Genomic DNA, 27,272 nt, shown 5'->3' with positions numbered 1-27,272 from the left:
CTCTTGCTCCCATTGACTGACCAAGTAGCCCGCTCACCTCCTGGGTGGATGTTGGTGCCGGAATGTCTGAGGCCTGGCCAGGCCCAGGGTTGAGGTCGATCGGGGGCCAGGCGGCCTCGTGGTGGAGTGTCCAAGATGGCGCCCAGTATGGGCGCGCAGGCCGGTAGTGGGTCGGCCTACGCGGTCAACAGGTTCGAGTGTAGGGGTCCCTGCGGGGACGGTGGACGTGCAATGGTGGTGTGTGGTACTTGCGTGGCTGGTTCGGGCCTGGTTGGGCCGGGGGAGAGCGGCCCTTCATGTGGCCTGTCCAACAGTATCCATTGTAAGAACTCTGAACGCAGCAAAAAAAAATCTGGATTGCACTGGTTACCTTCTCAAATGATATGCTGTGTTGTTCTGTAGGTGAGCAACGTGTAAAACCTGCGATTTTGATGCACTACTATAGTTGCTTATGTTCCTAAATGTTGATGAAAATGTGAGGTTAGGTAACTTTCTTCTTCTGTTGTAGAGCTGGTGGTATGCACTTTAGTAACCCCTTGGGTGCCAAGGACGTAATGGTTACATCCTTGGCTGCAGTGCAGAGGACGTAACCACTACATCCTGTCACCAACCCACAAGGGAAGTGCTGGCGCTCCCCCAGTGGGCTGCCCATTTCAATGCCATGTCCCTCACCAGGTATGCCAGCAGAAGCACTTCCGCTGCCAGCCCCAATATCCGTCCTTGGACTATCCTATCCAATGGGCTAAAGGCCTGGTTAAATATTTGGGGATTTGGAGGAGTGTCGACATACAGAAACTATGGGACATAAACAATGGGCAGATAGTTACTTGGTTGTAAGGGAAAATTCCTATCTGGTCTAAGCTTCCAATATACCTGGCTGGGAGAATTGCCATTATGATTGTCCTGCCTAAAGTACTATATCTATATATCTATATATATATCTATATATCTATATATCTATATATCTATATATCTATATATCTATATATCTATATATCTATATATCTATATATCTATATATCTATATATCTATATATCTATCTATATCTCTATATCTCTATATATCTATATATCTATATATCTATATATCTATCTATATATCTATCTATCTATCTATCTATCTATCTATCTATCTATCTATCTCTATCTATCTATCTCTATCTATCTATCTATCTATCTATCTATCTATATCTATATCTATATCTATATCTATATATTCGCAACCTACCTTTACAACTAACTCAAACCTTCCTGAAAACACGGAGAGCTTTAATGGTCTCCTTGGTATGGACGAGTAAGCAGCCGCACATATTGTGGGAGATACTAATGCTCCCATTAACTCAAGGCGGGCTGGGCGCACCGTACATTGCCCTATACGCCTTTTGCGCTTAGGTGCAGTATCTACAACACTGGATATTCCAGACTCCTTTCCAGCCTCATGTGGCAGTGGAATCTGACAGAGAAGCCCCAACACCATTAAATGCGGTCCTCTACCGACCCTATAGGCGGCAAACTACTACACTAAACACAACCGAAATACTGCCCTGGGTCTGGGACAGGCTGCGCAACAGGGTGATCCTATATACACCGTCTATTACACTTGCTCAAAATCCACAGATGCCATCACTGGGAGACAAAGGGAACATTGCGCGGGCACAGAGACTGGGCCTTGTTACATTTGCTGACGTCTACCCCAATTATATATTTTACACCCCCCCTCCAACTGACCAGGGGGCGTCCTGCCGATTCTCTGACCTACTGTTACATTATAGCATATGGGGTACATGTCGCAAAATACATGGCACATTTCCAACTACTCCGGACACTCTCTTGGCCATTGAACCAATGCTCCCCAACTCATTCCCCTGTAAACTCATTACTAGCTTATACAATACTATGCAACGATCATCCCCTGTGGCGCAGCCGAAGGCCCTGGAGGGATGGAATTCTGAACTGGAGGAACCTGTACCAGAAGATCAATGGCAGTTCTGTTGCGGCCAATTAGAAATGCTCTCAACAAATTATAAACTGCGACTTATACATTTTAAGTTCTTACACCGCATGTACAGGAAGCTCGTTCAACTTAAACGCATGGAGTTCCACCCTGATGCGTGCTGCAGGAGGTGCAGGGCCCCTTAAGCTTCGTTCCTCCACATAGCCTGGGATTGTCTGTTAGTGGCAAAATTTTGGGTGGAGGTATTTCAAAAAAATCTGTGAAATGTTGGAGTTCAACATAATCCCATCACCCAAAGTCGGACTCCTGGGATATGTCCAGGAGGCCCAGGCCGGGAGAAGTAGATTGTTGGCCATGCTCTTACTATTGGCGAAACGAAGAGTTGCAATGCACTGGGGCAAACGAAACGCTCCCACTATTAAACCATGGATCTTAGACATTACATTCTGTCAGGAACAACTGAGCATATTCTGGGAACTGCTGCCGCAAGCATCTAGACCCAAAGATATATGGGGGCCCTTTCAAACTTGGCTAACTGCTTAAAAAAACTAGCCCAAGACTAAATTACATCATTCGTTCACTCATCAGATTAGGACACAGAGCAAATAAGAAATCCGCTGTCCCTTAGATGTAAATATCACGACCGCACTGGCACTCTATCTGGCGAGGTATATTATATATTACAGAGCTGGGAGATGGCGCGCTCGGAAAAGAAAACACTATGGTGAAGTTGGGTGTTCCCTGTGTAACTTAGGAATGTGAACAAACTTGATCAACTAAAAAAGCTACAATATGATACACGGTATCACATGTACACTTGCTGAAATAAATGGACTTTGTTTAAATGCCAATAAACACATTTTCAATAACAAAAAAAAAAAAGAAGATCTGCCATAGTTAAAAGAAGGTACAGGTGAAAACTTGGGCACAAAGGGCTGTTTTTTTTCAACTCAATTTCAATATTTCTTTATTAGAACTGTTAATTTCTATAGGAAAACCTGAAAGGATCTACACAAATAACTCCTTGCTGATGTCTTCTTGTCAGAAATATATAATTTTTCAGGATACATTAACGGTTTCATACCCATTTCTTGCACTAACTGGAAGGAGGATGAAAGTACAAAAAATATGAAAAATACGTTATGTCCCAGTAAAATACCAAAAACGGTGTAGAAAATGTAGGTTTTCTGACAAAAGTCTGTCTGTTCCTGCAAACTGGGACAAAGGTGATTTTATCACCACAAACCCTTCGTTGATACCATTGGCAAGTAAATAAAAAATAATAATTAAACAAAAATACCCTTTCTTCTCCAGCCACTTTGTTTTCCATTTTCCCCCCAAAATGTAGCTTTATTTTGGCTAATTTCTAAGTTCCCTTCAGGGAAGTCGACAAACCCTAGGTATCTTTAGAATTCTCAGGATGTTGGAAAAGAGGGACGCAAATTTGGTGTGGATACCATATGTGGACAAAAGGTTATAGGGGCCCAAGCGCGAACTACCATTAATTGCCCAAAAAACACTTGGTATGTTTTGAAAGGGGAGTGAAGGAGGCTGAGAGTTGTGGTTGAAAGGCCATAATGGTGATCGCAAAGGAGATCGGTTTATTCAGAAAGGGAGATGGCTATGAGAACTAGGTGAATTAACAGGTGTAGGCAAGTAGGCAAGTAGGTTTAGCCGGATAATTAGTTAAAGAATGGCAGCTAGAGGACAAACAGGAGTGAGGAGAGCTGGCGTTAAGTAAGGTGAGAGGCTTGAGAAAGAGATAAGGACATTACTGTTAGCAAAGTAGTTTGAGGAAATATGGGTTGGAGTCCTCAGGCAGGTTGGAGTGGTGAAAGATAAATAAGGTGCAGATTTTGAGGATGGTAGAGATGATGGAAGTTGTGAGGTTCGTTTGACAGACCCGAGAACATAGTGATGGTTAAAATGATGGGTGGACTTAATCATGTTAAGAGGTATTGTGAAGTTGAGGAAGTGAGTTAGAAAGAGCAGAGTTAGCCAAGTCTGGTGAATTGAAACATTATGAACTAAGTATTATGAGGTCTATACCCTGAAGAAGGTATCCCATCCAGGTAGATAATGGTTGTAACCAGGGGCACGCAATCCCCTCCAGATGGCTAAAGGGTGCACCCATGTGTAATTATTCAAACCATGTAGCTAAGGCATGTACCCAGGAGAAATTATTCCATCTAGTAGAGTGAGTGGGTGGGTGTGACCTGGAGGAGGTTATCTAGTGATCTGTTTACTGAGTTGGCTGGAGGAAGAAGAGGGGTATATGGTCTTGTGCCTGATCCTGGCCTAGCCATGCCCAAACAGAAAATGCCCTTAACCTGGTGTACTTTACTGAGATGCTGTATGGGTCCTGTTTAAGAAAGAGAATACGCCCTATTGGTCAGGTGAACATAGTTCAATGGCACCACTAGAGCCACACAAAGCAGGTTAATGCCAAATTAATTTAAGACCTAAACCACAAGCTTATAATGTGGAGACCTGTTGCCTGGGAAGTTTTATTTGGTTTGGGAGGAGCAAGGGACAAAAGAGGATGTTTTACCATACCAACCCATTACTTTCTATCCTGTCCCTTCTGTAATGGGAATGGAAAGCCCGTACGGTGGCACAGTACTTTTAGCCAAATGTCTGCACACCAATGACAGAGGTCACAATAACAGAATAGCAGGCACAAAGGTAAAGGGAGAGGCACTGTTGAAAAGAGGAGTCTGTTCCCTTTTCAACAGCACTTCCAAAAGGTTTTCTTCACAAGGACTATGAAAGGATTGACATTATCACCCATGTATCCTTCCAAAAGGAGCCCCAATGTCATCCTTATAAGATCATTGCTGTGGGATTGTGGCTTTGCTCCAATGCCAGAGTCGGGTTTCTTTTAGGAATATGTTTCTCAAAAAGGGGAAGAGATGGGGCGTGACGACCTCTAGACCTGCTACTCTTTAGGAAACCTAAATGCTGCAAGGGCATCAGAGATAATTTCTAGGTAAGTGTAAACAATGAGGAACTGAACAGAGAGCTGAGCTTCCAGGTGCAAGGAACAGCACTCTAGAATTGACCTACCAGCTGCAATTTGCTTTCCAAGGATTGACTTCAAACCAATCTGACCAAGCCACAGATTTTACAATTTTGCCCATGGTGAGTCAGCCCCTATGCAGGGGAAGAGAATGCTCCCCTCATTTTCTGGTGAACCCCATCTATCAGCCCCCATGGGTGGGAAAATCAAATAGTAAATTTAGCTATATGGGAAGATCAGCGTCTATGCTGTTCTGCATCCAGCTTCAGGATCCCCTGGTGAGCGTCAGAATTTCAGGAGGGTGGAAGATGGGAACTTCATTCCATTAAGAATTCATGGTGGTCAAGATAGTGGATTCCTGCTACGTCCATTGTCCACAAGCAGGAATACATTTAGGAGAAGCAGAGAGTCCGCAACATCAGATCTGGGAACTTCATTCCATTAAGAATTCATGGTGGTCAAGATAGTGGATTCCTGCTACGTCCATTGTCCACAAGCAGGAATACATTTAGGAGAGGCACAGAGTCCGCAACATGAGATCTGGGGGCTGTAATCTTAATCCCTAGCCTGTGATTTCCATGTGAAAGACACTGTGTACAGTATACAAAGCACTGCACAACCAAGGTCCGCACTTCCTGAAAGCCCATCTTAGACCACATTTGTCCGCTAGATCGCTCCGATCTAACAACCTCAATCTACTGGTGGTACCACGCACTAAAACAGTCACTTGGGGTGATAGGCGCTTCTTGGTGGCCGCTCACAGACTGTGGAACTCTCTGCCAGTAGCCATCAGAGAGAGCCCGTCTCTGATGCAATTTCGCAGAAAAATAAAGACCTGGCTATTTGGTCAAAAATAGCGACCAATTCAGCCTCTTGGGAACTCCATGCACAGTATCTAGCGCCGAGACGCCTACGGGCATTTGTTCGCGCTGTATAAATAGTAAAAATAAATAAATAAATAAACTGTGGGGGACAAAAACTGATTGGAGAGGGAGAGTCTCGCATTTCCAATGGTGCCTTTACTAATCAAATTAGGGTACAAGTGGCAGGGTTATGGCCCACTGATCTACTGCTCATCATGCGATCCCTGGAAGCAGTACCATCTTCCATCTTCCAGTTTCAGATCAGAGATGTCAGCACGCACTGACTCACTTATATGAAAAAAAGCATCATGGGAACAACGATCTTCCATACACTAATCCATTGAGTCCATGCCCCAACCCCATTGATTTCTGCCATGATGAAGCCTCAGCAGGTGTGGATATATTGTCATCCACCCTAGAGTGATTAAAACATTTAATGGAATTTCCAAACAAAGCCATTTCTTTAGTTTCAGATACTTCGTGATAATGACATTTTTCTTGAGCCATTTACAACATTTGCAAAAGCCCCAACAAGAACTGAAATGCAATTTGGTATTGGTTCAGTGCATGCATTGTCTTGGCTATCAATCCTCTTATCTATGAATACTATGTGCATGTCTCTAACACCACAACAGAGGAGCACAGTTGCTGGTTTCTTCTGAGGAATTATAGGGTGTTATATGATGAAGTAACTCAGCCACTGGTTTCATATTCCGTGGACATGTCTGATCCAAGAAAATAAAGGGGAGAGGATGGTGCATAAAGCCTAGAGCTGCCTACTTTGGAGTTCAGCGTGCCTCAACGTCCTGCAATCCGGACAAATCACTTCACTGCCCCCCCCTCCCCCCCAAATACATGTAGAGCAGATCCCAAAGACAGAAAAACATCAAACATCTTCAATGAACTGTGCTCAGTGTTTGAACAGAGAGAGCCTTTTCTTCTCTTGAACGTCTTCCTTCTCAGGCTTCAGAAAATCGTATCAGATTATCTTGGGGCTGGGTTGATAGGCTGGTACGTTGGATGACTCACCAAATTTGTTTTTTTCAGAGGTGGGCGTGTCTGCTTACCTGAAGATGCATCTACGACAAGGATCGAAACATCTTGTGCGTCCAAAGCCTTTCTCTCCGCTATCGTACGTCTTTTTGCTCCTGAAGGCCAAACAGAAATTGCAGAAGGTGCAGTCATGCTCTGGAGAAAAGCACAAATTACAGGCGGCGAGGAGGTCAACCCAGCGTCGATAAGGAAGATGCAGGGCCCCAAAGCGCTGGGGCGCCCATAAGGCCAAGTGTCTTGGTCTCTGACAACTACGTCCAGAGTGGAGGAGGGAAGAACAGGAGAACAAGATGGAACATGTACTGGAGCAGAAAACTCTTCTTTGCAACAAGAAGGAAAGCAGCGAGCCCCATGACAGCGCAAAATGCATCGATAAATGGGAGCAAGTTTGACACAAGTTTTAACTCAATGGTGGAGAAAAATTATCTAACAATGGAATCGGTACCCAAGCGCATTCACTACCATAGGGTAAGCCACCAAGACCTTGTAACTTCACAGACTTCTTCGAAGAAAACAAGGTACAACAGCACCAGCCCAACAGTAGATGGCAGGAGTATGCAAAGCATATTCATCTACAGTCACACATGCTAGGAACACCATGTTAACATGGGTGCTTGCCCTCAGATGTCAATTAATGGTAATATGTTATCCCAGCTCTATGAGAAAGAATTCAAAATTGAAATGTTGGTGAAAAAGATGGCAGAAGATCTGTTGACCCATAATTAATAGTATTTGCCGGAAATGTAACCTGCCCTTGAGGTAGTAATGGTCCTAGCCAGGTATTATAGTTATACTGTTTCTGGGAGAGGAGGCAGGTGTATAGTTCCACAGAGCAGGCACTGGGGCGCTCCCTCTCTACAACATATGCAGGCAGGTGAGTGCTCCCACTTAACCCATGATTCGGGTGACCTGGTATTCTTGGTGGACGCATAAGAGATGCCTCCACCCTTACATTGCCCTAAGTGAAGTCCCTGTCTGAGAACACTTCTCTACGAAAGCAGAAGGGGGAAGGCAGAAGGAAACGGGGGTAAACACTAAAACTAGCAGGATTGGTTAGGACTGTGTAACTGCTGAAGCTTGTGGAGGAGGAGCTGGGCTCTGGGTTGAGTGTGGAGCCAAAGGAGGCTTGCCTCCCAAAAAGGGCATGCTTGACAATTTCACCAAGTCTAACAAACTTGCTAATCCCAGACACTTGGATGGACAGGCTCTGCTGCCTACAAAGCAATCCCACACCTTTGGCAAAGACTACAGATGTCATTTTACAAGCTATAAACAATCTGTGCTGGAAGTAAAAATATATAGTCCGACAAGAACGTACAACAAAAGCGGGTAGTAGCAATTAGAGAGCTCTGAGTTAAACACGCTCGAGCAGTTGCTGACATCTTGATTCTACAACTGGTCAACATTTGTTAGAGAGTGGGCAGAATAACACATGGGTACATGACACCTTTATCCCCCCCCCCAATCTGTTAGTGCAAACTAAAGATTGCTTATTGTCCGATTACTTAAATATAAGGACCTGAACCCAGTGAAGGAGGCAGACTTTCATTTGGGGTTATTTTTTTCTTAATATATTTTTCATTTTCCAGACTACAGTTTTTTTCCAGTAACATTGTAATTATTTGTGTAGGTAAAAAAATGAAGGTGGCGGCTATGAAACTTGACTGCATGTTCCTCATATCACCAGATGAAAGGTAATATATGATTCTTTTTTTAGTAGCATCCTGACTGAGCAGAAGAGGGTTGCTCAAGGCTCTGCTCGGAATGGATTTCGAAAAAAAATAAAAAAGAAGAAAATAAACCTAGCCACTATATCCTGGGGCTTATTTTTTCCAGGCAGGGCCTTTTAATTCACCTTTTGATTGAAGTATTTAGGTAAATGCCTCAGAGTGTCTGTGTTAGACCTGACATCCATGGTGCAGTATTCCCCCAAAATGTTGCCTTCCTTCACTGATGTTTGGTTGAACTTGTTTTTGTTGTAATTAGGACTCTGTGCACTTTACCCCTGCTAGCCAGGGCTAGAGTGCTTCTGCTCTCTCCTTCAAACATGGTAAGAGTGGACTACATATAATTGGCAAACACAAGATGATGGACAAAGTGCTGAAACTTTTCCAACACTCACCCCAGTCGAGAGATAGAAGTTAAATCTAGCTTGAACTGCCAGGCCAGGTCCTCCCTGGATGGAAAGAAACATCCTGGGATCCGTTTCGTGGCATCACCACTCAACAGCCAGAATAGCTTGAATCTAGTGGCACAGCAAGCCCGGGATGCTTGTTCCTGCACTCAGTTTGTCATCTTGTGGTGTTTACTACATATAATTACAGTTCAGGCTGGACTGTTCCCATGAGGAACAAGGTCAAAAACTGATTTGCATATGGCTGGGTCCAAACTGGGGTTGCTTAGTGAGCAGAAGAACGATGATGGGATTAAACTCAGATATGTGACTGGGGGTGTTGGAAAAGTTTCAGCACTTCATCCATCAACTTATTGTGTTTGCTATGCTACATATAATTGACACATTTCATTTACTTTTACCTAGTAACAGTATAACTGGTACCAGGGCTTGTAAATTAAACGCTACCAGAGGGCAACCCTCTCGTGCCACCCACTAAAGTAGCCTTCGTAAAACATGGCTTAGGACTGCCACTGCAGCCTGTAGTGCAGTTTTTTAAACAGCCATTTCGACCTGGCAAAATAAACCTTTTGCCAGGCCTAAACCTTCCTTTTTAAAATGTATAAGTCACCGTTAATAGTAGGCCGTAGCCACCTGGAGGGCAAAGTGCATGGTATTGAAAAAGTAGGACATATAGGTTTACGTTTTACATGTCCTGGCAGTGAGAAATCACTTAAGTTTTTTTCCACTTCTGAAAGGCTGTCTCTCCAATAGACTTGCATTGGGTTGCCTTATTACCCTTAAGTTCTTACTTCAGACTGGGAACAGATAGACATGAGGTTTACACTCAATGGAATTGCAATTTTAAATCCTCTTTGAAAATAAAGCCTGATTTTAAGGCCACTTTTATAAGGTTACAATTTTTCTGTCCAAACCAACTGTGCCTTTCTGACAGTGTCCTGGGTCACATGCCTGTGAATGGCTCTGCTGTTGTGGGGTGTGTATTGCTTTCAGACAGTGAGATAAACTGGGCCAAGCTGTTAGGGTAGAGTGTCTTCCAGACAGGATGGCTGGGGAGGCAACATACAGTGCCATGATTACAATGTAAAGGGCTCTGCCTACATCACACATAAAATAACCTGAAACCAGGCCTGCCCTTGCCTGTGTCAAATTAGAGTGTTTGGATCCAGGGGAAAGAACTGATCCAACCCAGTCTTGAGGGGTAGGTCAGGGAATTCCCCCCTAAAAAGGCGATCAACCGTTATAAAAATGGGATCTTCAGAACCGCTCATCTGAACACTCATGGACTTGTGTAAGATTCATTAGGACTGAACCCCCGACTCCCCCGTACTCACCTCCCTAACTGCTCTTCTCAATGTCCTTACCCCTTAGATGGAGTGTACTACTCCCTGGGCAACTGAGAGTCTCCAGGGTTCAGACACAGCACAGACTTACGAAGGATCTCACATTGCAGCATGGTGCGGTTACTGATCAGCAGATTCACTGGATCAGATGCAGCACAGTGCAGACTGACACAGGACCTCCCATCGCAGCTCCCCCGGATCAGAAAGCACAAAGCAGACCGACACGGGACCTCACATCGCATCCCTACGCAGCCTCGGGATCAGTGAATTTACTGGAACAGTCACAGCTCCAAGGACGAAAAAGGTACAACTCTCAGCAGGCCAAACTCTGTCCTGTACCCAGCCACCACTCCATCGCATTCGGCTTCACGTTATGACTTTGTATCGATCCAGTGCAACCAAATAAAAGGCAGTTGGCGCTTTGTGCTTTTTGGCGCTATTTTCCCTGGAAACTGTAAATACTCACATCTCCAGTTCTACTGACTGAATTTTTGTTGTTCTGATATTACTTAATTTATTAAACATTGTTCTATTTTTCTTAATTGGTTTGGAATTTAATATTTGTGTTTTCAATTTATTACTGTTTATGTACTACATAAACACTTTACGCATTTGTCCCGGAGTTTAGAATGATTATTTTTGTGCCAAGCTATCAGAGGGCTAAGCACTGTTAATTTAATGACTTTTGTGATTCACTCTGACAAAGACGTTGTTTGTTTTTTGTGAGGGGCTTCCACTCTTGTCATCTAATAACCCATGTTTTTACAGTCTGCTATAAAAAAATCATGCCTCCCACCCTGGTCTCAATTAGTCTACTAACTAATGGATGAAATTTCAAGGTTTAGGAAATCCACCCTAGCGGAACCCACAACATTCATGTTTATCATCTCCTCTAAGGGATTCTAGTTCAGATAATCTGAAAGGTTAGTCACAAATACTTAAATAAATATGATTATGCAATGGCATACCCACTCAAAAGCAATTTTTAAAAGTATTCTTTGATCTAGGGAGCAGGATCATCTACTTCCCTAGAGTGGCATTTATCCTAAATATATTCTTCATACATCAAAAGCATGCTGAAAGTTAAGTGCCCATCTAAAAAACATCTAGTCTTTAAAGCTGTAGAAGATATTTTGCTCTCTCTATTCATTTGTGGCACAACTGGAAAAGTTTTGGCTACTGAAGGAAAGACATCATTGGTGTCAAATTCAATCAGTAGTGTTAAAAGGCATTCTTCTCTTTCACAACAGAGTTGGAAATAATATTCTATTTTGACAGCTCGAGCAGACTCTAAATTGTGACATAGAATTAAAATATATATTTGTCATTGTCCTTGACAGCACAGTCTCATCTAAAGTTTGGAAGCCAGAGATGTTCCTGCCTTCAAGAACAAACACCTCTGACATATCTAGAAATACCAAGAAAAGCATCTGCTTGTTCTAGTGTTAGTAAACAAGAGTATGGTACAGGTTGGAAAAAAGTATTTTTATTTAACAAATAAAGAATAGTAATCAGTAACAGCAAACTCACATTGGATATCTTCCACATCCATGTTTAGCGTGTCTTCTGTTAAATCAACAAAGGCAGGTTTTCCATTCCTCTCTACTTCTGCAAAAGCAGGTGATAAAGGAAAGTGGATCTGGCGGTCTACTGGTGCCTCTGAGAGGGGACATAAGGAAAATTTTAAAATACAATTAAAATATCAGCAGTCTTTTATTCTACCAGATTGTGCCTGTAGAAAAAGAAGGAATAACAAAGTATCTGTAACTCACAGCAATCAGGGAACGGTTCTCATGTCATATACATTAAGAGGAAAAATTAATAAAGTTACCTAAACAGGGACAGTCATTTACCCGTAGGTCTTACATTTATTCGAATCATCAAATCAACGGATACCCTGCCCTACATCACAGAAGAGAAGCTACGGACAAAGAGTAACTTAGAAAGCATACTGGAAACTTGGTCTTACTTATCAGTACAGGGTGGACCCCATGCCATCATATTTTGAGAGTAGATTCCATATATACAGAACATTGGAAATTGTAGAGAAGGCAGCATAGGAGCAGCTTACTATTAGAAAAACATGTTTTGTAGAACTTCCTGACCAAATCTTCATTGCTCAGCATATTATCAGCAGTGAGGTAGGCCACATAGCCGGCTATCAGCGGTATGCCACAGATCATGCCTAGAGAAGGTCACCTTAGCCAAAATAGACTATGCACAAACAGTGTCAAAGTGGATACATTAATTTCTGTACAGGGCAATGGTGGTCTCTACAACTGCTCAGTCTGCATCATTGCTCCAAAAGACAAACAGACAAAATGCAAGATAGCAGTCACATAATCCAGCGGCTCCGAACCAGGCCCAATAAAAACCCTGCTCATATCCTCCCTAGAGGAGAGGCAACAGTCCTGGTGTATACTGCCGGCCAACACCTCAAACACCCCTGGGAGTGGGGACCCCTTGGCTGGGAGCAATCGACTGGCACTTGGAGACTGCTTCCGAGCGAGGGGGCGCGAGTGAGGTGCAAGGGGGAAGCCTGTGGCCAGCACAAGCCCCTCGTCAGCGGTGACGGACTGCCTGCATGACATGGGTGTGGAGCCCTGGGCTCCTGCTGAAGCCAGAGTCACAGAAGTGAGGTGGAGGAGCTGGGCTTGGGGACGAGCAGCGGCAGAAAAGGTGCTCTGGAAACACGTGTCTGCCTCAGGCAGCTTAAATGGTCAGCTGGTGCAGGTCCTGGCAGAAGACATGAGGAGTGCGGTGAGGAGCAGCATGTGAGGTAGCCCCCCGTGGATAAGGGGGGAGGGCAAAGTAGAGTTGGGCTTCCCACCAGACCCTAAGTGTCATCAGCCATATTGAACTGAATTTCTGGAGCCCGGCCTGAACTGGATGTCTCCGCACTGTGCAGAACTTGCTGCCGCTCTGCCCTGGCAACAACTTTGTGAGCCTTGAGACTGAGCCTGACCCTCACGGAGGCCACCTCTTCTTGCCTGAGAAATGAGTGAGGTGGCTGGGGCCAAAGCAGCGAGTATGGCAAGGCTCCTGAAGGCCTACAACTCAAGACTATTGACTAGGACATGCCACGCCGCCTCTGAACATACATCGGACCCCAGAGAGGCCCGGAGGACATTTGCTACCCTAGGCCAAAGGTGGACAGGAGTACCCTGGATGTGGATTCCCATGGGGAGCACTGCTGAGTGATTTCCGGGGGACTTGGTCAGAGTCAGACACACTTGGGCAGTGAAGGGATCTTACCATGTCCCTGAGCCCTTGTACCAACAGATCTTCTGTGGATACAACAAATTGAGGGGGAACTTGACAACTTGACCAGGGGTCCAGCCTTAAAAACCACACCATTGGATGCAAACATTGAAACATCAGGATAGTTGCAGCCCCCTTGCCGCTAAATTGGATCAGTCTCGGCCGAACTGGGGCTACTACAGGCCGACCACCATAAGCAGAAACGTGAAGGTGAAGGGCACTGAAGCTCCCATCACAGACCTGTAGCCGGATAAGCAAGCACTGCAGTTTCAAACCACTGAGTTGATGGAGAGGGTGCCCATACTAGGACATCGAGCGCAAGACGCAGAAGGGCTCAACCGCTACAATACCATTCGGATAGTGGGCTTTTCTGAAGGCGTAGAAGGTGGTGATTGGTAGCATATCTGGAACAGTGGTTGAGCACAGAGGTGGCCCCAATGCAACTCCACCCCCACCCCTGGGCACAAGCCTAGGCCAGTGGAGACTAAACTACTGTATTATGAGGACAGAGCCGAACTCTTGCAGAGGGTGCATACGGGGGGCCCAGTCTGAGTAGATAATAATAGTGTCCATCTATTCAGGCTATACGGCAAGCACGCAGACTCATTCCTAGTAGTGAAGTAGCCCCACTGAATGAAGAGCTATAATATTACCTGCTTTTCTAAGTGAGACTTAAGATTATGTTCGATGGCACCACACATTTTTGGAATGTTCCGAAGGAGGCCTGTGAGTGACTTGAGGCCTACAAAGCTGGGGATAGACCAGTGCCAGGCGGGATCGTGGCAGATGGGACAAGGTGTAGACCCCAAAAACAAACCCGCCGTAATTCTAGCAGGAGGGCTCTCATGAAGCCCGCCAGATCCCAAACGGACAAAGACAGCGAGGCGGCACTAGAGGAGGCAGCAAAGATCAATGAGTATACATCTTCGAACATTGAGGGCGGCCAGTTGCTGGGACACCGGTCAAGGTCCTCCGATTCAGAAGACACAGCCCTGGGACAGCGACGACCTCCCATTGGTGACACCACAGACCAGAGGTCTTCAAACTTGTAGGTTGAGCCCCACCATCTCAATTTTTTTAGATGTTGGGCCCCCCCACCACCTGACAGAAATTTCTGGAATCGACCGCCACGTGCATACCACGGGCCATATCCGACAAATAATGTTGCTAAATCTGTTTGCAGCTCTGCGGCTTGCGAGTTAGTTCTGCTACAATGTAATTGTAGTATTCAAGTTAGACACACTTCCAGGCCGGGCTGACACACGTAGCCAGTGACCCCCCCATGCACGCATTTACCCTGCACACACTTTCGTTGTGGTGACTTCCTAGCTGGTATTCACCATGCACGCACTAACCCTGCACACACTATCCCTGCAGTGGCTTGTGGCTAGGGTACCTAGATGGTGACCCCGTCTGCACACACTTTTCTTGCAGTGACTTCCTAATCGGCTGTGGTGACTTCCTAGCTGGTGACCCCCATACACGCACTCCCCCTGCACACACTTTGTTGCAGTGACTTTCTGCAAGAAGCCTCTCTATGCACAATCTCACTGACACACTCCCTCTGATACAACGTCTGCACAATGGTTCCCGGTGCACACATTTCTCTGAAGACACGCGCCTTGCACGCACTTTCCATGGGGTGGTTTCACAGCGCTAAATGTACCGCTAGCGCATTTTCAGGGCCCCCGGTGACGTATCACGCACTGCTGGCAGACAGTTGTTCTCAGACACTACCTGCACTCACTGTCCACACACAATCACGCTGCACACACCTTCACCGAGCAGCCCCTCATCGCTGCACACAGTCCGCCAGCAGACAGTCATTACAACACTGGTTCACCCTCTCTTTGCTTCCCCACCACCTGCATGGATGCAACCTTCTTCACACGGTGATTCCATACACTCACTATCACCCATGCACACATCCACTCACCCCACAGTGACTTGTTGCAGTGTGCGCCCTATTCGCACCTCAGCCACACGCATGCACACACAGTCCCGGTAGACAGGGACTTCCCCCCCCATACAAACTCACTCCTTTCAAGATCTCACTGTGACGGCTCACTACCAGATGCGCACCTCTGATCACTCCCCAAGTTACATCTTCAAACAGTTGCACGCTGCCCGGCCTCCCTCCGTGGGGCATCCAATCTCACACTCAAAGTGCCCCCGTTTAAACACTTATCACACTCCTTTTGTTGTTAGCCACTGCCATGGCACTCCTCACTCTGGGTGTGCCCCCAGCCTCACCCTCATCAATGCCCTCGATGAAGTCTGCAGCGATCCCCTCTCGTGCACAGCTCCCAGACAGACGTCAGTGCCCTTCTCACACCAGCAATGTCCTCTCTCCACCCTTGCAGCGCATCCCTTGCCCCCTGCATCCTCCGTCCCCGAAACCCTTAGTACCCTTCTCACCCCTAAATACTGCTTGTCTACTGCAGTGCCCTTTCGCTCCCTCCTCAGGAAATCTTTTACCCCCACCAGGGCCTCTCTCGCTATAGCAGTGCAGCTTTCACACCACCTGAAGTTCTTTCTCACCTCCAGCAGAGCCCCTCTCACCCTTTAGAAGCGCCACTCTCATCCCCAGCAGCACCCCTCACAGTGTCCTTTCACTCCCCGAAGCGCCCCTCACACCCTTCCAGCGCCCCTCACACCCTCGCAGCGCCCATCAGACCATCGCAGCGCCCATCACACCCACGCAGCGCCGCTCTCACACCAGCTACAGTTCTCTCACCCCTCGCAGCGCACTCTCACCCTTAGCAGCACCCCTCTCAAGCTTCAAAGCCATCGCTGATGCATATTTATCTTATGCAAGCACGTAACATCATACCTACAACAAGTCAGGACTATTGTCTTTGTCAATGGTTGTTAGTTTTTTTTTTACATATTGCATAGCAGTTGAGCTTCTGTGAAACCTGGCTTAATATAAAAAAAAGTGCTATGATGCGCGCACCATTGACTGGGTCATAGTGTTTTTTTTTTTATCATAAGCTATGTTGTGCAGCAGCTCTAGTGCTGTGTAATATGTAAAACAATTGAAACCCAATAGATTTTGTAAAGGTGTAACCTGCTGGCTTTGCCAGTGCTTGTTACCAGATGAGACTTCCTGCCTCCCACTGCAGCTGAAGCATTTCAGCTCCAGCAATTAACCCCCTCCTGGGACGGTGAACTCTTAGTACTTAGCAGACAAAAGCACGGCACAGCGCGCCCAGTGATTTCCCCTCCCTCCCCCCTCCAACTCTCTGTCACCGGAGTTCGTTAATGAAAAGAAAGTCCCATTTGAAATGGGTAAATACTTGCCACGCGGAGATCAGTGTTAAGGACAACAAAAGTAAGATGTTAGGGTCGAGTTCGCGCCCCCCCAGGGATGGTGTCGCGCCCCCCTGGGGGGGCGGGCCCCACAGTTTGAAGAACTCTGCCACAGACTGTCGTGTAGTTCCTACGAATATATAGGATCTGCACTTTTAGACAACATAAACTAAGGGATTGATGTCCAACTGCTTCCAGACACCCCCAAAGGATACGTTCGTCTTTAGACCAGCTAGCTCACAGTGCCACCATAAGCCTTCTAACCTTACCAAAAAGCTAATAGTTTCTGGCAACTACCGAACATGACAACCCTTGATCCTTCAGGGATCATGGAAACAGTACACTTCGTTTCGCTCAGTCACTCGTGCTCACTTGGTCGCAGCGATTTACACAGAATAAACGATGGGGACATTTTCATTAAGCATTTATTGAACAAGCTTCATTCTAGTATAAAACAGGTTTGCTCTGAAAATCAATAGGCGGAAAATGATGTTTAAAATTGCAAGCACCAAGGGAGTAAATAAAAGGTAGAATTCTACATGGTGCTAAAACAGGGAATATATTCAGGCATATAGATACATGATAGTAATCAAGCGTACTCCTACACTGTAGACCCTATCTAAGTGTACCTAGCATGTATGAGGAGTAAAGCATGGAATCCCCTAGGAAAGAGCCAACCCCATTACCTGATGGAGAGAATGAAGGACCCCATCTTGGCCTCAAAGTAGACACCCCGCAAAGAATGTCAGATCATTTGGTGCTGGAGTTTCTGCGTGCAGAGATCTCAGAGTCTTGTGTCAGCGTGGAAGCTTCTCCTCTATCTATTGTTCAATATGGTTCTTTTATACCAAAAAGATAGCCTCGGGTTCCTTACACAATCAATATGTTGCGAGTACGATTATGCAAATGAGCCTAGAACAATACCTGCAAGTTGTAACATTGTTCTTTTGCTCTAGTATGAAGAGGATCATGACTTTTACATGAGAGCCTGGACAACAAGGCACATGGCTGGTCATGACCCATCTTTGCTGGCACTGGTTCCGGGTTCCCGCATGCGGAGAAGCTGATGAGGGGGGCCTCGATGACTCGCTTGGACGCCTGCTGTTGTACTGGAAAGGTGGCATTGGATGTGGGGGGTGGGGGGGTCAAGGGGCAGCCTCTACTGGCGGCTGGTGTCCTGTGGACCAGGGGTGCTGCCTTAGGAAATACTGTTGGTTGCAAACTTTCTCCTGTTGCAAACGAGGGAGGCATTGTGTTGCTGGACCAATATGGGCCAGGACTTCACGAACTCGCCCACCCATCCCGTTGGGCCTCTACCGGAGGTTGAGTGGACTTATGTTTGCATATAAGAGTTCACTATTAAAGTTTGGGCGGTCAGCCGTTGCTGGACTGCTCTTGGGTTGGGGAGTTTTAAGTTTGTTTGTTAATTTGCTGTCTTCAGGATTGCTGGACCTGATGAGTGGGAACTGGGTAAACATGACGGGGGGGGGGGTAAGGGGGAGGCTAGGATGGTAGTGAGGTCAATTTCACAATACATATTGTATAGCTGACAGACAAACTGGCCTCATGTTTGACATGGAACATTTGGTGGATGGTGTTAGCGGCTAATTGACACAACATACACTGATATCGCATACGTAGGGTGGATACAAGTCACTATGATCCAGGAAACAGACCTCACGAGGGTGGAGACTGACAGTGTTGCAGGGAATTTGCTTAGAAATAGAACTATTCCGGGGATTACAGAACATCAGTATGTAGGGACTTACAGCCTGATTCCTGAAGCTAAATTGCACTTGCAAAGGGCAAGATTCTCAGAATCTTGCCTTTTGCGAGTGCAATTTTTGCATTTGGGATTCATCATCCCAAATGCAAAATTCGCTCTTAAAGAATTCGCACATTTGCGAAGAATTGCATTTAAGGAATCTCTATTTGAGATTCCTTAAATGCAATTCATGATTCATTTTAAAATTGCGAAATAGCAATTTTGGGCCGCTATTTACCGAGAGGTCAGACCTCGTGGTAAATAGCAAAAACTTAGAAAAATGCATTTAAATGCATTTTTCTAAGTTGCATGTTACACACACACATGTCCTTTGGACATGTGTGTGCGCAACACCAATGTAGATTACATTTCAGGGGTGCTACAGGGTATCCTTTGGACACCCCTGCACCCTTGAAATCGCATCCTTATTTGCGATTAGCAATTTGCTAATCGCAAATAAGGAACATGTAGGAATCGCAATATTTTTTGCAATTCCTACATGAATCCCGTTTTGCAAGTCCTTAATAGCGATTCCTTATGATTCGCTATTAGGGGCTTGCAAAACGGGAGATTGATGAATCAGGCTGTTAGTCTGGATTTGGGCCCATAGGTTCTGAGGCGGTATGGAGACTAACTCATAGTGCACTACATGACCTCCTAAACTTACAGAGTGACAAGTAAGTTAGACCTCAGAACACAACACTCCAAACCCTGTCAGGGATCAAGGAAACAGGTCATCACCTTTCGTTGTCTCACCCATACATATCCACAATGAACAGAAAAGAGGAATGAAAACTTACAATATTTATTGAAACTATTGTGCTTTATCATGAAGCAACTGTGCTGCAATTAAAAAGCAAATACAAGTCAACAATGTGATTGGCATGATTAATAAATTGCACACAATGAAAATGCCTGTTATGCAAATGGCAAATCTGCCTAGGCCTACCCTCGCTATGGAAACATAGTGATGTATTAGAGATCTCTGAAATTAGCGTCAAGCGCAGTGCTGGACGGTCATATTCAGTTGTTCTACATCTCAACGCACAGCTGTTTGGTCTCAGGAACTTTTCTATGCAATCCTCGCTCCTCTCGGTTTTTGGAACATCAAGTCTTGGCTTATAAAATAAGAGGTCTTGGTTGAAAAACAGCAGCTGGATTTCTCTATTATGTCTAGGTGTTAGTATCCGACCACAGAAAAAGCAGGGCACAATTTTGTTTGGCCTGGCACGAGATGTTCAGACTCAATCCCAACAGAAAAGCAAAATAAAAAAAATGTGGAGCCGAATTTTGAAAAGAACAGTGTGGCACAAAAATAAGTGTGTTACTCCATAACATGTGCAAAGCAAAAGTGGCCTACTATGTGTGCAGTAAGACTAATATGGGGAAACACTACTGTGGCCCCTATAGGGGACTCATGACACCCCCTCTTTGGTCGGGAGAGTAATGCAACAACTAAGTAAATGATAAAGGTTTGAAGGCACAAGGTAAGCAAATTTAAAGCATTGCCAATACACATATTATAAAAAATGGGAATAACATGTGAAATGCAAATTTTGAAAAAATATCCGAATTAAGCTGTGTCAGCGTATCCATGATGTCAGTCGCAAATTCAAAGGCTAGTGAATTCAAAACTGATTCAGTCTCCACAGATGACGACCGATCTACAGCCCAAACCACAAGTTCAAAAGAACAGCCATGATCCTCGGTCTCAGCTGTTGCTGAGAAAGTAGCCAGGTAACCTGCTTCCGAGTTATTAAAGCCAGCATGTAGGATTCTATGTGCTGATGCACTCGTCTCCTCTTGGAGTGGCTCATAGCTCGCATTCTGACCAAACCGTAGGCCCAATGACAACTCTGAAAATGGGTCGCTAAGTGACTCATTAGCAGTTTAACGTCCATGGGAGCAGGCGTTCTGCAAAGCCAAGCAAATATCTAGCGCCCATTTGATTGCACGCAGGTAAACTATACAGGTCGCAATGACAATGACCAATCGAGGAGCATAAGGAGCCAAAGAATCGAAGCATGCGCTCACGGCACAGTTGGAGCGGTGGTAGTTTCAATGGGCTTGCAAATGGAACATCCATTGCGAAAAAACACAAATAGAAACAAAATGATGCAAATGAGGAATAACAGCAGTAGGACATCCCCGAAAACATTAGAAAAAAAGGAAAGGAATAAATAACGGTATTACCCCAAAGACTGTTTGAAACTTACTGACCACGCCAGAGCCAACAATTTTAAAAAAACAAGCATTTGCAATACCATAGGTCTCGCATTTATGAGAGTTTGAGCTATCAACATTGCAAAAGAATGTTTTTTATTTTTGTTTTAGTTTTAAAATCATAAATAAATGGCATTGTCATTCACACTGCCAATAGCTTAAACTTGCGTAAATGCGAGACAGATTGCATTGCAAATGCTTGTTTTCTGTTGATTTCCTTGATAATACTACAAATGTTGCCTGCAGCAAGCTCAAATCCATGCAGTCTTTTATACCTTGCAAAACTCCTAGACCGTGTTTCTTTACAAGTTCAAAACTGACCAAATGTGTAAACATGGGCTCTTTTTTTTAGCAGTCTAATTCACTAATGGGGGCCACTTTTATTTTGTACCAGTACGAACCTGGGTACCATCATCCAGATGTGGAATCTCAAAGGAGAAAAAAAAAACACAGGGCGCAAACCAATTACTTAAGGGGCAATAAGCATGTCAGCAGATACTACGGATGCATTGAGATGCAGCTACAGAAGGCGCAAGCCATTCTTTTATAGAGGAGGACAAGAAACCAGAAACAATAGTCACATCACAGGCCACCATACTGGATTGATAGAAACACTAAAAGGGGGAAAAAAGGAACCATTCTCCACTGGGCTAGCGAAGGAACCATCAGTTCTTTGTTCGATGTAAAAGGGCGTTAAACAATAGTGATATTAGCCTTGTGCTTTTGACTGCATATTCAAGCTGTCTGTCCGCCTTAAAGTAATTTATTGTTTGGTTTTTTAGGTCTCGTGACCTACAATGCGCGCAAGCGCATTGAGGGATCGAGAATTCAAGTAGCCAAAAACATCGTCAAACCAAGGGCTTCGTTCCTGCAGTTTTCTTGAAGTTCACGTGAATCACGTGAGCAAACAAGCACGCGCATTCACGGCCAGCCCAGCACATCAAAGGGCTTCTCCTCCCCTAATTATTCATGGCCGGCCGCAGGCCGGCCGTACTTTGTTTCCCAAAGGGCTTCGCTTGCATTCCCCCCCCCCCCCCCCCCCCCCCACCCCACCAGGCTCTCCCGCCCCCATCCGGCTTCCCTCCGGCCATTTGGCACAACATTTGTAGCATTCGGTTTACCTCTCCCCGCCCCCCGCCGTCACTTAAGTGTGCAGAGAGTTGATCGTTAGACAATTTCCTCAGACAGGATTGTGCCGGCCCCAGAGCTACTTTAATATTTCAGCCATTCCTTTCGAATTCCTGGTGCAGTTTATTTATTTTACTTTCGGGCGCACGGCAGGCACATTACTTCTACAGAGCAACCCGGTCTATTACTACGCAGCAGACACGTACTTTGAGGGACGGCATTCTTTAGGGAAGGGCGGGAATGCATTATTTCCAGAAGCACACATTGGAGGTACTTCCCCCAGAAATTTTTAGGCGTCCTCTTCCTTCCCCTCTCTCATCTTCATTTATTGATTAATTACGGCCAATTAATGATGTCGCCATACGATTACTCTGTGCACTCATTCCCCATGCATACACTCCAAGAATGCATTTTCCGGTTCCCGGTGAACTTCAGTGCTGCTCTTAAGTTTCTTCTGCCGAGTTTTTATATATTCGATGTTTCTGTGAACATGGGAGGAATGCCTGTCATTAGTTGCCTGTTTTCCTGGCTCTGTGTTTCGCTCGTTATAGTGCTTCCTCGTAAAATGCTTGTGTGCGTGAACAAGGCGCTTAACTAGACGATAAAGCAGACTTCTTATAAGCCCAGCCCTAATGAATGTTCTCAGGAACAGACCGTTATATCAGCTATGTCCATAGTGCCCTCCCAACGAGAGCTCACCAGGATTGACAACCGCGGCCTGTACTGTGCAAACAGATCTCCGCAGCACAACCCCAACCTACTCAGCCACCTTAACAACTTCACACCGACAGCTTGTGACTGCCAGCGACAAGCACGCAGCCCCCACCTCCAGCCCGCAGCCGCCTCCCAAAAACATGCAGGAATTCATGCTGAACACACACTGAGGGCTGTTCACAGCCAGTCACTTCTTATAGGATAACAGCAACTCGTGTAACTGCAAAGTAAACAAGGCCGGCTTCAGGGGTCAGACAGAGACCCGCGCCTTCCTCAGCAACTTCTGCAGTGTCTGTGGTGGCTGCCTGCGCTATCAAAGGGCTTTGCCCAGCCTGCGCTCTGCGGCTTCTCCTCCCCTAATTATTCTTGGATGGCCCAGCACCTCCCCGATCTCCCCACACACAGCCTTCCTTGGATTTCTCCTCCCCCTCCCCAGCCAGCTTCCCCCAGCAATTTTTAGGCGTCTTCTTCCTTCCCCTCTCTCATCTTCATTTATTGATTAATTACGGCCAATTAATGATGTCGCCATACGATTACTCTGTGCACTCATTCCCCATGCATACACTCCAAGAATGCATTTTCCGGTTCCCGGTGAACTTCAGTGCTGCTCTTAAGTTTCTTCTGCCGAGTTTTTATATATTCGATGTTTCTGTGAACATGGGAGGAAAGCCTGTCATTAGTTTCCTGTTTTCCTGGCTCTGTGTTTCGCTCGTTATAGTGCTTCGCTTGTGTGCGTGAACAAGGCGCTTAACTAGACGATAAAGCAGATTTCTTATAAGCCCAGCCCTAATGAATGTTCTCAGGAACAGACAGTTATATCAGCTATGTCCATAGTGCCCTCCCAACGAGAGCTCACCAGGATTGACAACCGCGGCCTGTACTGTGCAAACAGATCTCCGCAGCACAACCCCAACCTACTCCGCCACCTTAACAACTTCACACCGACAGCTTGTGACTGCCAGCGACAAGCACGCAGCCCCCGCCTCCAGCCCGCAGCCGCCTCCCAAAAACATTAAGGAATTCATGCTGAACACACACTGAGGGCTGTTCAGAGCCAGACACTTCTTGTAAGATAACAGCAACTCGTGTAACTGCAAAGTAAACAAGGCCGGCTTCAGGGGTCAGACAGAGACCCGCGCCTTCCTCAGCAACTTCTGCGGTGTCTGTGGTGGCTGCCTGCGGTGAGAGCGGCCCCCGGCCCAGGCACTGCTGCCTGCTACAATCCAGCATCGCACTCTGATACTGCAGAACTGCACAACACAACGCCAATGGGGTTCAAGTGCTTGAATGAAGGGTGCTATGCATGCCCACTTCCAAAGCCACTCATCGCAGTGACATCAGAATGATGAACGGTTGAGAGCGGCACTGCAGCTTGCTACAATCCAGCGTCGCACTCTGATACTGCACAGCACAACGCCAATGGGGTTCAAGTGCTTGAATGATGGGTGCTATGCATGCCCACTTCCAAAGCCACTCATCGCAGTGACATCAGAATGATGAACGGCTGAGAGCGGCACTGCAGCTTGCTACAATCCAGCGTCGCACTCTGATACTGCACAGCACAACGCCAATGGTGTTCAAGTGCTTGAATGATGGGTGCTATGCATTCCCACTTCCAAAGCCACTCATCGCAGTGAAACCAAATGAAATACCAGTATTTGTAAAGCACACAGCTACCTCCTAAGTGGTGTCCCGGCGCTGGGGGCCCTCGTGAATATTAAGTGAGCTATTGCCCAGAGTCACATAGTGCTGGGCGAACCTACTGCCGGCACCGGAGATTGAACCATGAACCCCATAGTCAGGCACACTGGCCGCTGCGCCACACCTCTTCTACTCAGTGACTTCAGAATGATGAAAGGCCGAGTCATGCACTGCTGTTTTTAGCTGCTTAAACAGAGATTTCCACTTCAGACACATCAAGCATAAAGATGATTAAAAACTCCATCCAGCTATATTGTGTAGTGCTTATATGGGGCCACCGTGCAACAAAGCACTAAGCAGAGAACATTTGTAGCAGAGCTTTCTATCTCAGTAACCCCGTGGACGACGACAAATCAAAAGCAAACACAGTACAAATCTTATACCAAACCAATTAATACAATTAATACAAAAAAATGAATCAATGGAAAAACAAGCACTGGCGTTGCCAATAGGTCTCGCAGTAGGAAAGTTGGAGCTATTACAATTGCAAATAACAATGCCTTTTATTTTTGTTTTAATTTTAACAACATAAAGGGCTTTGTCATTTACAAAACCAATAGCTCCAACCTATTGGCAACGCCAGTGCTTGTTTCTTACATCTTGCATGACTCAGGCAGCAAATATTCTAAGTGTTCATCTGATTAGAAAAAAAAGTTTCATGATGTTAAAGTAATTAACAGTTTGTTGTCTACTGATTTGATGAATACTGTCAGTACATGTTTAAAATGAGAAGAAAACAAGTTACTTACCTGTAACTTTGGTTCCCCAGTATTGGTAACTTTCATAGATTCCCATGCTTTGTATCATTCCCCGTCGTCGGACTGGGAGTCTCGGTAATAAAAAATATCATAGTAGTAGGTACAAAAAAGAAAGGAAAGGCCTAGGCCTCATTCCCTTTTGTAACATATCAGCCTCTTTTTGTAAAAGAGACCAAACTCTAGGCGTCAGCCAATCAGAAGAGCCTCACCCTTAGAACCTTCCTGAAGGAACCTCAGAGTCTCAGATTTTCGTAGCCGTAGTGTGCTAGACACCATACTTGCTGAAGGCTGAGCTTTCCCCGGGGAGGTGGGTGGGCGCATGGGAATCTATGAAAGTTACCAATACTGGGGAACCAAAGTTACAGGTAAGTAACTTGTTTTCTTGCCCCAGTATTGGAACTTTCATAGATTCCCATGCTTTGTATCAGAATAGCAAGCAGTAAACACCATAAACACATTTTGTAAAGCAGTATACCTTAACATTAGCCAGAAAATTACAAAATGTGTCACCCATGGAAGGTGGGATAGAAAGGAAAGCTCACCCATCACTTGAAGAGGTTTCTCAGGACAGCCTGGCCCACAGCCGCGTCATCCTGCTGCAATGACTCTAAGCAATAATGCTTAGTGAACGTGTGCACGCTGCTCCAGGTAGCAGCTCTGCAGATGTCCTTGATATGTACCCCCGCAAAGAGGGCCGTAGAAGAAGCTACTGATCTCGTCGAGTGAGCACGGATCTTGCCCACTAGAGGTTTTCCTGCTAACTTGTGGCAATGCAGAATGGCACTTGAAATCCATCTCGAGATCCCCTGCTTAGACAGAGGGAGACCTTTGTTTGGACCGCCGAAAGCAATGAACAATTGTGAAGATTTTCTAAAGTCTTTGGTTCGGTCCATGTAGAACTTTAGACAGCGTTGCAAATCCAGAGTGTGCAATGTCTTTTCTGCTGGAGTGACTGGGTTCGGAAAAAATGTCTTTAGTATGACCGGCTCATTTAGGTGAAAGTCAGTGGGGACCTTGGGAATGAACCTTGGGTTCGTCCTTAAGATGGTAGTGTTCTTTTTGAACTGCAAAAACGGTTCTTGGATAGTTAGGGCTTGCATCTCCCCCACTCGCCTCGCTGACGTGAGGGCCAAGAGTAAAGCTAACTTCCATGATAAGAATTTTAGGTCTGAGCGGTGAATCGGCTCAAAAGGTCCCTTCATTAGTTGAGCCAGAACTAAGTTTAGATGCCATGTTGGAGGAGGAGATCGCACTGGCGGATAGACCCTGAACAGGCCTTTGAGGAATTGTTTGATAATTCTTGCAGACCACAACGAAGGACCAGAATCAGATCTTCTGAATCTCGAAATCGCCGCTAAATGAACCTTGATAGTAGAATGGGACAGATTAGACTTAGCTAGCAAGAGTAGGTAAGGTAGGAGCTGATGAGGTTTTGACGTGAAAGGATCAATCTTTTCCACTTTAGTCTGTATGTTTTGTTTGTGGACGGAGCCCTTGCCTGAGAGAGGATGTCTTTGACCTCATTGGAAAGAGGAACATTCATGTATTCTCGCTGGTCAGGAGCCATGCAGTCAGGTGCAACGATCTTGGGTCTGGATGCCAAACTTGTCCTTCGGACATTGCCAGGAGATCCGGAACATCTTCCAGCTTTATCAGAGGTACTAGCGATAGCAGATGGAGCTCGGTGTACCAGAATTGTCTTGGCCATGCCGGGGCTATAAGGATGAGCTTGCATGGTTCCATCCTCATTTTCCTGAGGAGACGAGGAAGCAGGGGAATCGGTGGAAATGCATAGAGAAACCTCCCCGTCCAGGCTATCGATAGGGCATTGCCCAATGAGCCTTGGTGATGGAACCTGCTGGCGTAGGCTAGGCACTTTTTGTTGGTCGGCGTCGCAAAAAGGTCCACCTCTGGTGTGCCCCATTTTTGAAAGAGTAGATCTATTACTTGTTGTTTCAGCTCCCACTCGTGACTGACTGAGGCGAGCCTGCTCAGCCTGTCGGCGCCCTCGTTGAGCACTCCTGGTAAGTGCTCCGCCTTTAGA

At 45.8% G+C, this 27,272-nt stretch overlaps 1 protein-coding gene across 4 annotated transcripts in view; it reads right to left on the bottom strand.

Annotated features, from left to right (window-relative positions):
• The window catches only part of BIRC6 (baculoviral IAP repeat containing 6), a 2,208,279-nt gene that overhangs the window by 1,770,780 nt on the left and 410,227 nt on the right, over positions 1 to 27,272 (bottom strand). For all 4 annotated transcript variants that reach the window (XM_078648748.1, XM_078648749.1, XM_078648751.1 and 1 more), the window contains exon 14: positions 11,897 to 12,025. In XM_078648748.1, coding sequence (XP_078504874.1) covers positions 11,897 to 12,025 — 129 coding nt within the window. The remainder of the gene's footprint in view (positions 1 to 11,896; positions 12,026 to 27,272) is intronic.

Source organism: Lissotriton helveticus, chromosome 6 (genome assembly GCF_964261635.1).
Source record: "Lissotriton helveticus chromosome 6, aLisHel1.1, whole genome shotgun sequence".
NCBI classification, from domain to species: Eukaryota; Metazoa; Chordata; class Amphibia; order Caudata; family Salamandridae; genus Lissotriton; species Lissotriton helveticus.
The sequence above is the reverse complement of the archived record's forward strand: the minus strand, read 5'-3'. Positions and strand labels throughout refer to the sequence as shown.